Here is a 13,816-nt window from a genome sequence, read left to right as displayed (position 1 = left end):
TATTTCACATAGACAGAGCTACCGAGGAATACAAGGACGGAATTAGAGGAACAGAAAGAGAGAGGGATGAGATTGTGAAAAAGAAAGCCAGAGGAAGAGCAAGTAAGACAGACTCAGTAAAAGAGAGAACGAGACAGAAAGAGGGAGAGCAAGAGAAAGGGAAAGAGTGAAAGAGACAGAAAAGAAGAGAAGAAAAGGGAGAAGAGGAAGGAATGCCAGATCCCTCCAAGACAAATGTGCCATCTTCTCCTGCGGTTTCCTTGGTAACTGCAGGGCGATCGTTAGGTTGGTCCCTTGGTCTGTGTCGGTGTGGTAACTGCCGATACACACACACACACGTACATACACACACACGTACACACACACACAAAACACACACCCCTCTTCAGACAGAGGGATGAGTTTGACCTGTCGTTAGTTCCACTTGTGTGACCTGGGGTTAAAAACAACCCTAAACCCACACACACACACTCATATTCAAACACACACATTTGAAAACACACACACATATTGAAACACACACATTTGAAAACACACACATATTTAAACACATACATTCAAACACACACTTACACACACATTCAAACCAACACATAAACACACACATACACACATACACATACACACACATGCAAATACAAGCTCTGTCACACACACCAACACAAACACACACAAATATTCAAATACACACACACATTTAAACACACACAAGAAAACATGTGAATTCACATCCACACACATGCAAATACAAGCTCTCTCACACACACACCAACACAAATACACACAAACATTCAAATACACACACACATTAAAACAGACACAAGAAAACACATGAAAACACACCCACACACACGTGCAAATACAATCTCTCTCTTTCTTTCTTTCTCTCTCACACACACACACACACACATGCAAATGCAGACACACAAAAACACACTCAAACATGCGCTCACACAAGTGCTGATTATCCTGGCAGCTGCCTGTTCCTGTGATTGACATTGTTTGTTCCAGAATGAAAAGGGGGTAGTGACGGCTGACACCAAACCTCTGTAGCCGGTAATGAATGACAGAGGAACTGCAACCGTTGGAGGATCAGTACATTGTCCATAGCAGGAAACTGGCAGACAGCATTCAAATGTTGGAATGAAGATTGCAGTGGTATGTCAGGTTGGATTTTTTATGGAAATCTGATTATTTTTGCGCTAGGTAGGGTGTATTCAACAGACCCTAGGGTTCATATTACTCTAGGTAGGGTGTATTCAACAGACCTTAGGGTTCATATTACTCTAGGTAGGGTGTATTCAACAGACCCTAGGGTACATATTACTCTAGGTAGGGTGTATTCAACAGACCCTAGGGTACATATTACACTAGGTAGGGTGTATTCAACAGACCCTAGGGTTCATATTACTCTAGGCAGGGTGTATTCAACAGACCCTAGGGTACATATTACTCTAGGTAGGGTGTATTCAACAGACCCTAGGGTTCATATTACTCTAGGTAGGGTGTATTCAACAGACCCTAGGGTTCATATTACTCTAGGTAGGGTGTATTCAACAGACCCTTGGGTTCATATTACTCTAGGTAGGGTGTATTCAACAGACCCTAGGGTACATATTACTCTAGGTAGGGTGTATTCAACAGACCCTAGGGTACATATTACACTAGGTAGGGTGTATTCAACAGACCCTAGGGTTCATATTACTCTAGGTAGGGTGTATTCAACAGACCCTAGGGTACATATTACTCTAGGTAGGGTGTATTCAACAGACCCTAGGGTTAATATTACTCTAGGTAGGGTGTATTCAACAGACCCTAGGGTTCATATTACTCTAGGTAGGGTGTATTCAACAGACCCTTGGGTTCATATTACTCTAGGTAGGGTGTATTCAACAGACCCTTGGGTTCATATTACTCTAGGTAGGGTGTATTCAACAGACCCTAGGGTACATATTACTCTAGGTAGGGTGTATTCAACAGACCCTAGGGTACATATTACACTAGGTAGGGTGTATTCAACAGACCCTAGGGTTCATATTACTCTAGGTAGGGTGTATTCAACAGACCCTAGGGTACATATTACTCTAGATAGGGTGTATTCAACAGACCCTAGGGTTAATATTACTCTAGGTAGGGTGTATTCAACAGACCCTAGGGTTCATATTACTCTAGGTAGGGTGTATTCAACAGACCCTAGGGTTCATATTACTCTAGGTAGGGTGTATTCAACAGACCCTAGGGTTCATATTACTCTAGGTAGGGTGTATTCAACAGACCCTAGGGTTCATATTACTCTAGGTAGGGTGTATTCAACAGACCCTAGGGTTCATATTACTCTAGGCAGGGTGTATTCAACAGACCCTAGGGTACATATTACTCTAGGTAGGGTGTATTCAACAGACCCTAGGGTTCATATTACTCTAGGTAGGGTGTATTCAACAGACCCTAGGGTTCATATTACTCTAGGTAGGGTGTATTCAACAGACCCTTGGGTTCATATTACTCTAGGTAGGGTGTATTCAACAGACCCTAGGGTACATATTACTCTAGGTAGGGTGTATTCAACAGACCCTAGGGTACATATTACACTAGGTAGGGTGTATTCAACAGACCCTAGGGTTCATATTACTCTAGGTAGGGTGTATTCAACAGACCCTAGGGTACATATTACTCTAGGTAGGGTGTATTCAACAGACCCTAGGGTTAATATTACTCTAGGTAGGGTGTATTCAACAGACCCTAGGGTTCATATTACTCTAGGTAGGGTGTATTCAACAGACCCTAGGGTACATATTACACTAGGTAGGGTGTATACAACTATAGATAGCTATAGATATTGCAGTCTTATGCGATTGTTTACACACTTGGGGCGGAATTTGGCTCATTGTGTCAAAACTCCACACACAAGCCAAATAAGAGATAAACATCTCACTTCCAAAACAATCTTTTTTCAAAATGGCATGTTTGAAACAGAATGATACACACATGCAACAGACTGAGGTCTTTAGTACTTTGTATACCTTTTGAATTTTCTCATATAGGATTCTGTGAAAGATTGTTCCAGTACAGTACATCTTTTCACATTTTGATGAACACATAATAGAAAGGCTTCAGAAAAACAATACATGCAGCTTATTTCTTGCCATCGCAGGTTTTTACAACAAAAAACACACACATAGAAAAGAGTTAGAGTACAATAATCAATACAAAATGTTACTGTAAACTCCCAGACACAAAAATAATTACAGTAAAATTACAGGGCAACGGTAAACAAAAAATGGCATTGTCAGGGATGGGGTGGATGGTTCATGGATACCGCCCTCTGTTAGTGTCTGGCCACATCACCTCATCCACATCACAGGCAATGTCATCCCTTGCTAGGCAACGAGGAGAAAATCGTCCGGCGCTCCGTATCCAACCCTGGAGTGACCCCACCTCAATGTCTCCGCCTGCCTCTTCCAATGCTTGTAGAAGAGGCAGGAGGGCGTGTGGTTGGTGGACAAGCTGAAAACAAAATGCCAAGCTGAAAGCAATTCCTCAATCGGATTGAGAAATGGGGAGTAAGGGGTGAAGAATACAAGTTATTGAAGTTATTGTGGTTGGTGAACCACTGACAATAGACAGTTCCTGTTCATAGGTGAGCAGACATTGCCTTCCACGCTCTGGAGGTTGTCTGTCAGTTCTGCAGAAAATGCCAGAATATGATGTAATTGATTACATCATATTCATCAAAAACAGAAAATGCAAAACTCTACAAATCTCTAGCAAAAGCAAACACTGCATTCAAAATAGTTTGCAACCAAATGACACACACATGCATCATATGAATAGATCTGTCTACCAACAAACAACACACAGATATGTTCAACACGAAACACTACTATGAACATCGCATCAGTGGGTTCATGCCTTTTTCACTGTCAGTTTTACACTGCAGCCAGTTGTAAAATATAATGTATACCTACTCAAATAGACATACAGCTGTGCTCAAATGTTTGCATACCCTTGGAGAATTGGTGATATATGTAACATTGTAAAAAAACTAATAATACATGAGTGAGCAGGCAAAACAAATGTTTTATTTCTTATGGGATTCACATTCAACTGCAGGTCATAACAGAATGGCCCAAATGGAAACAAAGAACAAAATGAACTAACCCCTGTATTCTCTTAGTTCTTAATACTGTGTATTGCCCCTTTTAGCATCAATGACAGCATGCAGACTTTTGCAATAGTTGTCTACGCGGCCCTGAAGTCTTGCAGGTGGTATAGCTGCCAATTCATCTTGGCAAAATGCCTCCAGGTCATGCAAAGTCTTTGGTCGTCTTGCATGAACCACACGTTTCAGATCTCTCCAGAGTGGCTTGATGATATTAAGGTCAGGAGACTCTGATGGGCATTCCAGAACCTTTACCTTTTTCTACTGTAATCACTGGAGGGTCAACTTTGCTTTGTGCTTAGGGTCATTGTCGTGCTGGAAAGTCCAAGAGCGTCCCATGCGCAGCTTTCGTCTCTTTCCACCGTCTTTTTCCAAAGCAGCCTGTATTTCTCCTGAGGTTACCTGTGGGTTTTTCTTTGTATCCCGAACAATTCTTCTGGCAGTTTTGGCTGAAATCTTTCCTGGTCTACCTGACCTTGGCTTGGTATCAAGAGATCCCTGGATTTTCCACTTCTTAATAAGTGATTGAACAGTACTGACTGGCATTTGCAAGGCTCTGGATAACTTTTCAGATCCTTTTCCATCTTTATAAAGTTCCATTACCTTGTTACGCAGGTCTTTTGACAGTTATTTTCTACTCCCCATGTCTCAGTATCTAGCCTGCTCAGCGCATCCACATGAGAGCTAACAAATTTATTGACTATTTATACACAGACACTAATTGCAATTTAAAAAGCCACAGGTGTGGGAAATTCACCTTTAATTGCCATTTTCACCTGTGTGTGTTACATTGTGTCTCTGTAACAAGGCCAAACATTCAATGGATTGTAAACTTTTGTTCAGGGCCATTTGGGTGGTTTCTGTTATCATTATGATTTAAAAAGGAGCCAAAAAACTATGTGATAATAAATGGCTTCATATTTTTGAATGATCTATCATTTTTCAAAATCAATGCCAAAATGTCACTATTTCTGCTAGGGTATGCAAACTTATGAGCACAATTGTAAATAAACACACAAATACAAAACAGTAACAAAAACTAGTCATTTATTTACAAAACGCAGTATTTTTGAACACATGTGTTTGTATGTAGTGCTTTCCATACCCAACAAGAGGAAACCAGGAATAACATTCAGTAAGAGAACGTGTTTTCTGCACAAAAGTGAAATTGGCCCATTCTTTCTAAACTCCAAACACAAAAAGATAAAAACACGTGCGAAATTTAAGAAAATAGAAATTAGGCTGCATCCTGTCTCCTATTTTGGTCTAGCCACAGCGTCTCATTTAGATCAGAAGCGATGTTCTCCCTGGTTAAACAGTGGGGAAAGAATCTTCTGGAGTGACGGATCCGGCTTCCGAAAGCCCCCACAGCCCCCACAACTTCATCACATGCATCCTCCATCGCCTGGAGAAGAGGCTTAGGTGTGAGGGGATTGCGGTCAGTAACCTTCTGTTGCTCAATCAATCAATCAAATTTATTTATAAAGCCCTTTTTACAACAGCAGTTGTCACAAAGTGCTTTACAGAGACACCCGGCCTTAAACCCCAAGGAGCAAACAACAGTAGTGTTGAATTTCAGTGGCTAGGAAAAACTCCCTAAGGTCGAATTTTAGGAAGAAACCTAGAGAGGACCCAGGCTCAGAGGGGTGACCAGTCCTCTTCTGGCTGTGCCGGGTGAGATATTAAGAGTCCAATTGGAATAATAAATACATTTCTCTGGGCTAAATCCAGAGTCTATTTGATTTTAGACTAGGTCAGAAGTATGACCAGGTGGACAAGGACAGGGACAAGTTGCTATGCCCGGAAAAACTCCTCAGTTTGGGTATGGAATATGGTGGGTGGGATTGGTCAATAAACTGTAGGTGGCCAATGAACCAGTTGCGGACCGGATCAGTCCAGTAGAATCTCACGTTGTCCCAGATGACAACATATCTCCATCCAGGGACGTTCACACTGTGATATTCCCTCCACTGCGTCCAGGGACGTTCACACTGTGATATTCCCTCCACGCCGTCCAGGGACGTTCACACTATGATATTCCCTCCACGCCGTCCAGGGACGTTCACACTGTGATATTCCCTCCACACCGTCCAGGGACATTCACACTGTGATATTCCCTCCACGCCGTCCAGGGACATTCACACTGTGATATTCCCTCCACGCCGTCCAGGGACGTTCACACTATGATATTCCCTCCACGCCGCCCAGGGACGTTCACACTGTGATATTCCCTCCACGCCGTCCAGGGACATTCACACTGTGATATTCCCTCCACGCCGTCCAGAGACGTTCACACTGTGATATTCCCTCCACGCCGTCCAGGGACGTTCACACTATGATATTCCCTCCACGCCGTCCAGGGACGTTCACACTGTGATATTCCCTCCACGGCGTCCAGGGACGTTCACACTGTGATATTCCCTCCACGCCGTCCAGGGACGTTCACACTGTGATATTCCCTCCACGCCGTCCAGAGACATTCACATGGTGTATTCACAATATATTACTATATTACTTACTTTCACATATTCAAAGCGCTGTTCTTAAACCCTCTCTGAGTTTTGTTCAAATGGCACCCTTCTAGACCTGTTTTATTCGGATTTGGTTGCATGGTAATCCACAACCCCATGTAGACAAGCCCACCTGGTGAATGTTATTGAATATTGTGTGGTTTGCAATTAAGTGGCACTGGATAGTCTAATGGTATTGTTTGCCACCACCAAATTCAAAATAGCGGTCTCCTGTTCTGGTGTGAACAGTCGGTGTCTTCCACCATGGCCTGGCCGTCTCTCAGTTCTGCATTAGATCCACAAATATGATATGATTGGTTACAGTAAGCTAAAATAATCTATAATCTTTCAATGCCAAGAATCACAGAGAAACATAGGTCTACTGATGTGTCGGACTGCAGTATACAACTGTATACATACATAAAGAGCATAGATGGCAGGTAACTTACCGGTTCTCATTTCTAGATGTTTGGATGATAGATGCAACTGAGCTCTGCCCAGTCTCCCAACTGGGTAAAACTGTATTGTAGTACTACATAGTATTGTACTGTGATGCAGAATGATACGCAACAATTACATAGGTACAGTCTAGTGTAGAAAGTTGAAGACCTCCCTGTTCTCCAGTCTAAATATCTGTGTGATGGATCCTACCGTGTAGAGACTCAGCTTGGGCTGGACTCTCTGCCTCTCCCATCGTCAGGTTGGGATTTATGACATGGTTCACCAAAGACTCTCTGCCTCCCCCATCATCAGGTCATGATTTATGACATGGTTCACCAAAGACTCTCTGCCTCCCCCATCATCAGGTCATGATTTATGACATGGTTCACCAAAGACTCTCTGCCTCCCCCATCATCAGGTCATGATTTATGACATGGTTCACCAAAGACTCTCTGCCTCCCCCATCATCAGGTCATGATTTATGACATGGTTCACCAAAGACTCTCTGCCTCCCCCATCATCAGGTCATGATTTATGACAAGGTTCACCAAAGACTCTCTGCCTCCCCCATCTTCAGGTCATGATTTATGACATGGTTCACCAAATACTCTCTGCCTCCCCCATCTTCAGGTCATGATTTATGACATGGTTCACCAAAGACTCTCTGCCTCCCCCATCTTCAGGTCATGATTTATGACATGGTTCACCAAATACTCTCTGCCTCCCGCATCTTCAGGTCATGATTTATGACATGGTTCACCAAAGACTCTCTGCCTCCCCCATCATCAGGTCATGATTTATGACATGGTTCACCAAAGACTCTCTGCCTCCCCCATCATCAGGTCATGATTTATGACATGGTTCACCAAAGACTCTCTGCCTCCCCCATCTTCAGGTCATGATTTATGACATGGTTCACCAAATACTCTCTGCCTCCCCCATCTTCAGGTCATGATTTATGACATGGTTCACCAAAGACTCTCTGCCTCCCCCATCTTCAGGTCATGATTTATGACATGGTTCACCAAAGACTCTCTGCCTCCCCCATCATCAGGTCATGATTTATGACATGGTTCACCAAAGACTCTCTGCCTCCCCCATCTTCAGGTCATGATTTATGACATAGTTCACCAAAGACTCTCTGCCTCCCCCATCATCAGGTCATTATTTATGACATGGTTCACCAAATACTCTCTGCCTCCCCCATCATCAGGTCATGATTTATGACATGGTTCACCAAAGACTCTCTGCCTCCCCCATCTTCAGGTCATGATTTATGACATGGTTCACCAAATACTCTCTGCCTCCCGCATCTTCAGGTCATGATTTATGACATGGTTCACTAAAGACTCTCTGCCTCCCCCATCTTCAGGTCATGATTTATGACATGGTTCACCAAAGACTCTCTGCCTCCCGCATCTTCAGGTCATGATTTATGACATGGTTCACTAAAGACTCTCTGCCTCCCCCATCTTCAGGTCATGATTTTTGACATGGTTCACCAAAGTGGCCCTAATGTCAGCGGAAATATGTATTTGTTCTTCTTTGTTCTTGTCCTCGTCCTCCTCCTACTCCTCCTCTCTCTTTCTCTCTCTTTCTCTCTCTCTTCCTCTTCCTCTCATTGCGTCCATGTTTGTGACGATCTCACAAAATGGGAGAGTTTACCTGAGGTATATTTGTAGTGCTTAGGGTCAGACTAGTTCAATTAATGTATAAGTGTTTTCGTGTGTGTGTGTGGGAGGATTTTGCTAATTTCAGGTATGTTTTTCCCAATGATTGCAAGAGATTTCATTCTTGAACGTCTAAGTGTCTAATGTAAGAAGTAGTGTTTTGCAAAGTGTGTTGCAGAATTGTAAATAAAGAGCAAAGCAGAAAATGTGTTTGTACTTTTGGTGCCTTTGTTTAAGGCATGGCTACAAAAGTTATGGTTTTGATGCTTTTGTCTAAGCATTCACTTTCAGTGTGTAAGCAATCAGCAAAAACTGTAAGCAATGGGTTGCATCCTGAACATGTGAGATGAGGCTTGTGAGTTCTGAGAGTACATTCCTAATCACACGCTGATCCATCTCCATTTGGGTCACAGCAGTATGATTTAGGTCGGGAGGATTGGATATTTCTCATTCGCATCTGAAGCAGGGAAAAACATAGCATTAGAATGATCTGTAGAGGGCATGTCTTCATTCAAATACTTTGTTCCAAAACAGAAAATGTAGCATTTTGCAACATAAAATTTTTATTTAGTTACATTTTCAGTTTGATAAACTAAGAAGACACATCCTAATTCTAGCCAAATAATTATTTTACTTCTACAGGAAATGTACCAGGTTTTCAATAAGAATTCATTTTTTTTCTTGTGTAATAGAGTGTCTTTATAATTGATTAGCACCTTGAAGCACGTTTGGTAGCAATCACAGCTTTCAGTCTTCTTCGATGTCTCCACCAGCTTTGCACACCTGGATGTGGGCAGATCTCCCCATTCCTAACTGGAGTTCCTGTCAATCTCTGCCAGATTGGATGGGGAGCTTCAGTAAACTGTGATCTTTAAGGATACCCACAGATGTTTAAGTTTAGGGTTTGGCTGGACCACTCAAAGACAGTTACAGACTTATCCTGAAGCCACTGCTGCATTGTCTTGGCTGTGTACTTCAGATCGTTGTTGTGCTGAAAATATAATCTATGCCCCAGTTTGTGGTCCTTTGCCCTCTGTATAAGGTTTTCTTCAAGGACCTACCTGTATTTTATTCTGTTTAACCTCAATCCAAACCAGTCTCTCAGTCTCTGCTGTGGAGAAGCATCCCCACAACATGATGGTCCCTCCACTAATGCTTCAGCGTAGGGATGGTATTAGCCAGGTGAAGAGCGGTACCTTGTTTTCACCAGCCTTATAGACTGGCATTCAAGCCTAATAGTTTGATATTGGTCTCATCAGACCAGAGAATAGTTTTCCTCACGCTCTCAGAGTCTATCAGATAGCATATTATATGCCTTTTACTCAGTGTCTTCTGTCTATCCAATCTCTGACCAATGTCATTGCTTCTTCAATTTCACAATGATGGAGCCCACAGTGCTCCTGGGAAGCTTTCAATGCTTTAGCAAATTTTTATAACCTTCCATCTGCTTCAACACAGTTCTGTTTCTGAGATCTACGGAAGGTTCCTTGGACATCATGGCTTCATGTTCTGACGTGTATTGTGAAGTGTATGACCTTACATAAACATTCATTATTTCATTCATCTTCATCCGCTTATCGGTATCGGGTCACGGGGGCAGCAGCTCCAGCAGGGGACCCCAAACTTCCCTTTCCCAAGCCACATTTGCCAGCTCTGACTGGGGAATCCAGAGGCGTTCCCAGGCTAGGGTCGAAATATAATCTCTCCACCTAGTCCTGGGCCTACCCCGAGGTCTCCTCCCAGCTGGACGTGCCTGGAACACCTCCCTCGAGAGATGTCCTGGGGGCATCCTTACCAGATGCCCGAACCACCTCAACTGCCTCCTTTCAATGCAAAGGAGCAGCGGCTCTACTCCGAGTTCCTCACGGATGACTGAGCTTCTCACCCTATCCCTAAGGGAGAAGCCAGCCACCCTTCTGAGAAAACCCATTTCAGCCGCTTGTACTCGCAATCTAGGTCTTTCAGTCATGACCCAGCCTTCATGACCATAGGTGAGGGTAGGAACGAAAATGGACCGGTATATCGAGAGCTTTGCCTTTCTCTTCTCTCTTTTCGTCACAACGGTGCGGCAAAGCAAATGCAATACCGCCCCCACTGCTCAGATTCTCCGGCCAATCTCCCGCTCCATTGTCCCCTCACTCATGAACAAGACCCAGAGATAATTGAACTCCTTTACTTGGGGTAACGTCTCATTCCCTACTGGGAGGAGGCACTCCATTGATTTCCTACATAAACATACTTTCTAAATTATGTTCAGTTAATGTAATTTGCCACAGGTGGACTCCTGTCAAGGATGATCACTGAACACATGAGGGTGATCACAGGACATTGAATTTGTAGTGTCCTGGAAAATGGTCTGCATTCATATGTACATGAGGTTTTTTATTTTCACTAAATTGGCAAAAAATGTGTGTAATCAATTGAAAATCAAGTCTACAACACAAGAAAATGTGAAGATAGCATAGGGGTCTCCGAATACTTTCCAGATGCTACTTCTAAGATATCTACTAGAAACACAAACATACATTACAATATTCCACATTCATAACTCTAGTTTTACCAGAATCCTATTGAAAGCAGCGTACTGAGAAACGGGTTGATATGGGAAACACTGTAGACACTGTGCTCGTCCAAGGGCTGAGGTGGATTCCCACGGGAACCACCCATAAGTGACACAGGTTCCCACATGACTGCAAGCCATCTATATACAGCAATACCACTAGAATGCTGCTACCCTGTCCCACGATGCCCCCTAGTGGTCAGAACTGTAGACCGCAGCTCAGGGTTTACTGTTGTAGCGTATGCGGAGGAGTCAAATTCATCCCCTAAAGGGCCTAGAGCAGAGGAGTCAAATTCAACACATATTTAGGGCCTGGAGCAGGTGAGTCAATAGGCCTATAATAGCCCATTCAATATAGGAGATTTTAGTTTAGTAAAAATCTGTGTTATGGCGTGTTGTGTATGAGTGTTTCCATAACATGTGTTATGGCGTGTGTTGTGTATGAGTGTTTCCATAACATGTGTTATGGCGTGTGTTGTGTATGAGTGTTTCCATAACATGTGTTATGGCGTGTGTTGTGTATGAGTGTTTCCATAACATGTGTTATGGCGTGTGTTGTGTATGAGTGTTTCCATAACATGTGTTATGGCGTGTGTTGTGTATGAGTGTTTCCATAACAAATGTTATGGTGTGTGTTGTGTATGAGTGTTTCCATAACATGTGTTATGGCGTGTGTTGTGTATGAGTGTTTCCATAACATGTGTTATGGCGTGTGTTGTGTATGAGTGTTTCCATAACATGTGTTATGGCGTGTGTTGTGTATGAGTGTTTCCATAACATGTGTTATGGCGTGTGTTGTGTATGAGTGTTTCCATAACATGTGTTATGGCGTGTGTTGTGTATGAGTGTTCCCATAACATGTGTTATGGCGTGTGTTGTGTATGTTTGTTTCCATTACATGTGTTATGGTGTGTGTTGTGTATGAGTGTTCCCATAACAAATGTTATGGTGTGTGTTGTGTATGAGTGTTTCCATAACATGTGTTATGGCGTGTGTTGTGTATGAGTGTTTCCATAACATGTGTTATGGCGTGTGTTGTGTATGAGTGTTTCCATAACATGTGTTATGGCGTGTGTTGTGTATGAGTGCTTCCCAATGTAAATGTATATTGCTTGTGTGTGTTTTCCCTTTGTAATCAGCAATCAGAGAATGGCATGTCAGTGGGAGTGTGTGTGTGTGTGTGTGTGTGTGTATAAGTGTGTGTGTGTGTCTGTGTGTGTATAACTGTGTGTGTGTGTGTGTGTCTGTGTGTGTATAAGTGTGTGTGTGTGTGTATGTAAGTGTGTGTTTGTGTTAGTCTATTATCAGACTGTGGTGGAGTTTCCTCTCTAACAGGAAGTGGGCTTCCTCTGTTTTCTGTGACTCTCCTGTGCTCCTAGGGGCTTTGTGGAGCACCAGGAAGGCATACACAGATACACACACACACACACACACTTCCCAGACCATCGGCTCTTAGCCAATGAGATCACAGAGAGAAAACACACTCTACCTATCACGGTATACAAACACACACAAATTCTCACACACACACACTACAAGCAACTGGTAGAAATGGATTACGAGCCCACCAAGAAAGCCAGTAAGGTGAGTTATTTCCAAGCCTGTTGGGTTCTATAGGAACCAGGTTGACCATTGATCCTGCAGAGCGGAGGGGGTTCTTCTGTTTAGGCCGCCCTGGCTGGTTGCTATGTTTACGGTGTTTGTCTGAGGGGCAAGGAGGTGTGGGAGGGGCCAACCATCGCAAAGTGTTTGAATATGTTCCTTCTTTATCATCTAAAGCATTTCAATATGTTCATACTTTTCTAAAGGGTTTTAACACGTTCGTACTTTACGTGTCCATATTCCCTGTGTTTGTTGGTCAGCTCCAGACAGGGCCAATTTGAAGAGGCTAAATGGTGTGGCTACTTTTTTATGATTTTAAATCACAGCTGACATTTGTTTCACTATAAGATTGACCTCTGATACTCAATTATAATAAATTACAGAACTCTGCATATTATATGAACAAAGGCTTAGATTAAAGAGGCAGTGTGGAACTTTTCTGAATAACAAAAACCTATAACCTCCCATTCTGTGTAATATGATGTTTGTATATACATTATCTATAAGTAATGTAACTTGTTGTGTAATATGATGTTTATATATACATTATCTATAAGTAATGTAACTTGATGTGTAATATGTTTATACAGCTCCGGAAAAAGTTAAGAAACCACTGCACCTTTTTCTTTCCTTTCCAAAAAAGTTGAAAGGGAACATTTTGAGGGAGGAAAAGAAGCGTTAAATTTGCAGTGGTCTCTTAATTTTAACCCTTCTGTTCCTCACTCAAAACTTTCCTTTTCAACTTCTTTGGAAAGAAAAGAAAAAGGTGCAGTGGTCTCTTAATTTTTTCCAGAGCTGTATAAACATTATATATACATTATATATAAGTAAGGTAACTCTCATACCCCGATTATCCATTAAATTCCAAGTTTGG

The 13,816-nt window shown here is 42.6% G+C and overlaps 1 protein-coding gene across 3 annotated transcripts in view; it reads left to right on the top strand.

Moving 5' to 3' along the window:
- Positions 1 to 12,761: 12,761 nt before the first annotated feature.
- ccm2l (CCM2 like scaffold protein) overlaps positions 12,762 to 13,816 on the top strand; it is a 15,138-nt gene continuing 14,083 nt past the window's right edge. For all 3 annotated transcript variants that reach the window (XM_013136251.3, XM_013136250.3, XM_013136249.3), the window contains exon 1: positions 12,762 to 12,924. In XM_013136251.3, the coding sequence (XP_012991705.2) occupies positions 12,892 to 12,924 (33 nt within the window). In that variant the 5' untranslated portion in view covers positions 12,762 to 12,891. The remainder of the gene's footprint in view (positions 12,925 to 13,816) is intronic.

The sequence above is a fragment of the Esox lucius genome, chromosome 12 (assembly GCF_011004845.1).
Source record: "Esox lucius isolate fEsoLuc1 chromosome 12, fEsoLuc1.pri, whole genome shotgun sequence".
NCBI lineage: Eukaryota > Metazoa > Chordata > Actinopteri > Esociformes > Esocidae > Esox > Esox lucius.
Note: the sequence above shows the minus strand (reverse complement) of the source record. Positions and strands in the feature narration are given on the sequence as shown.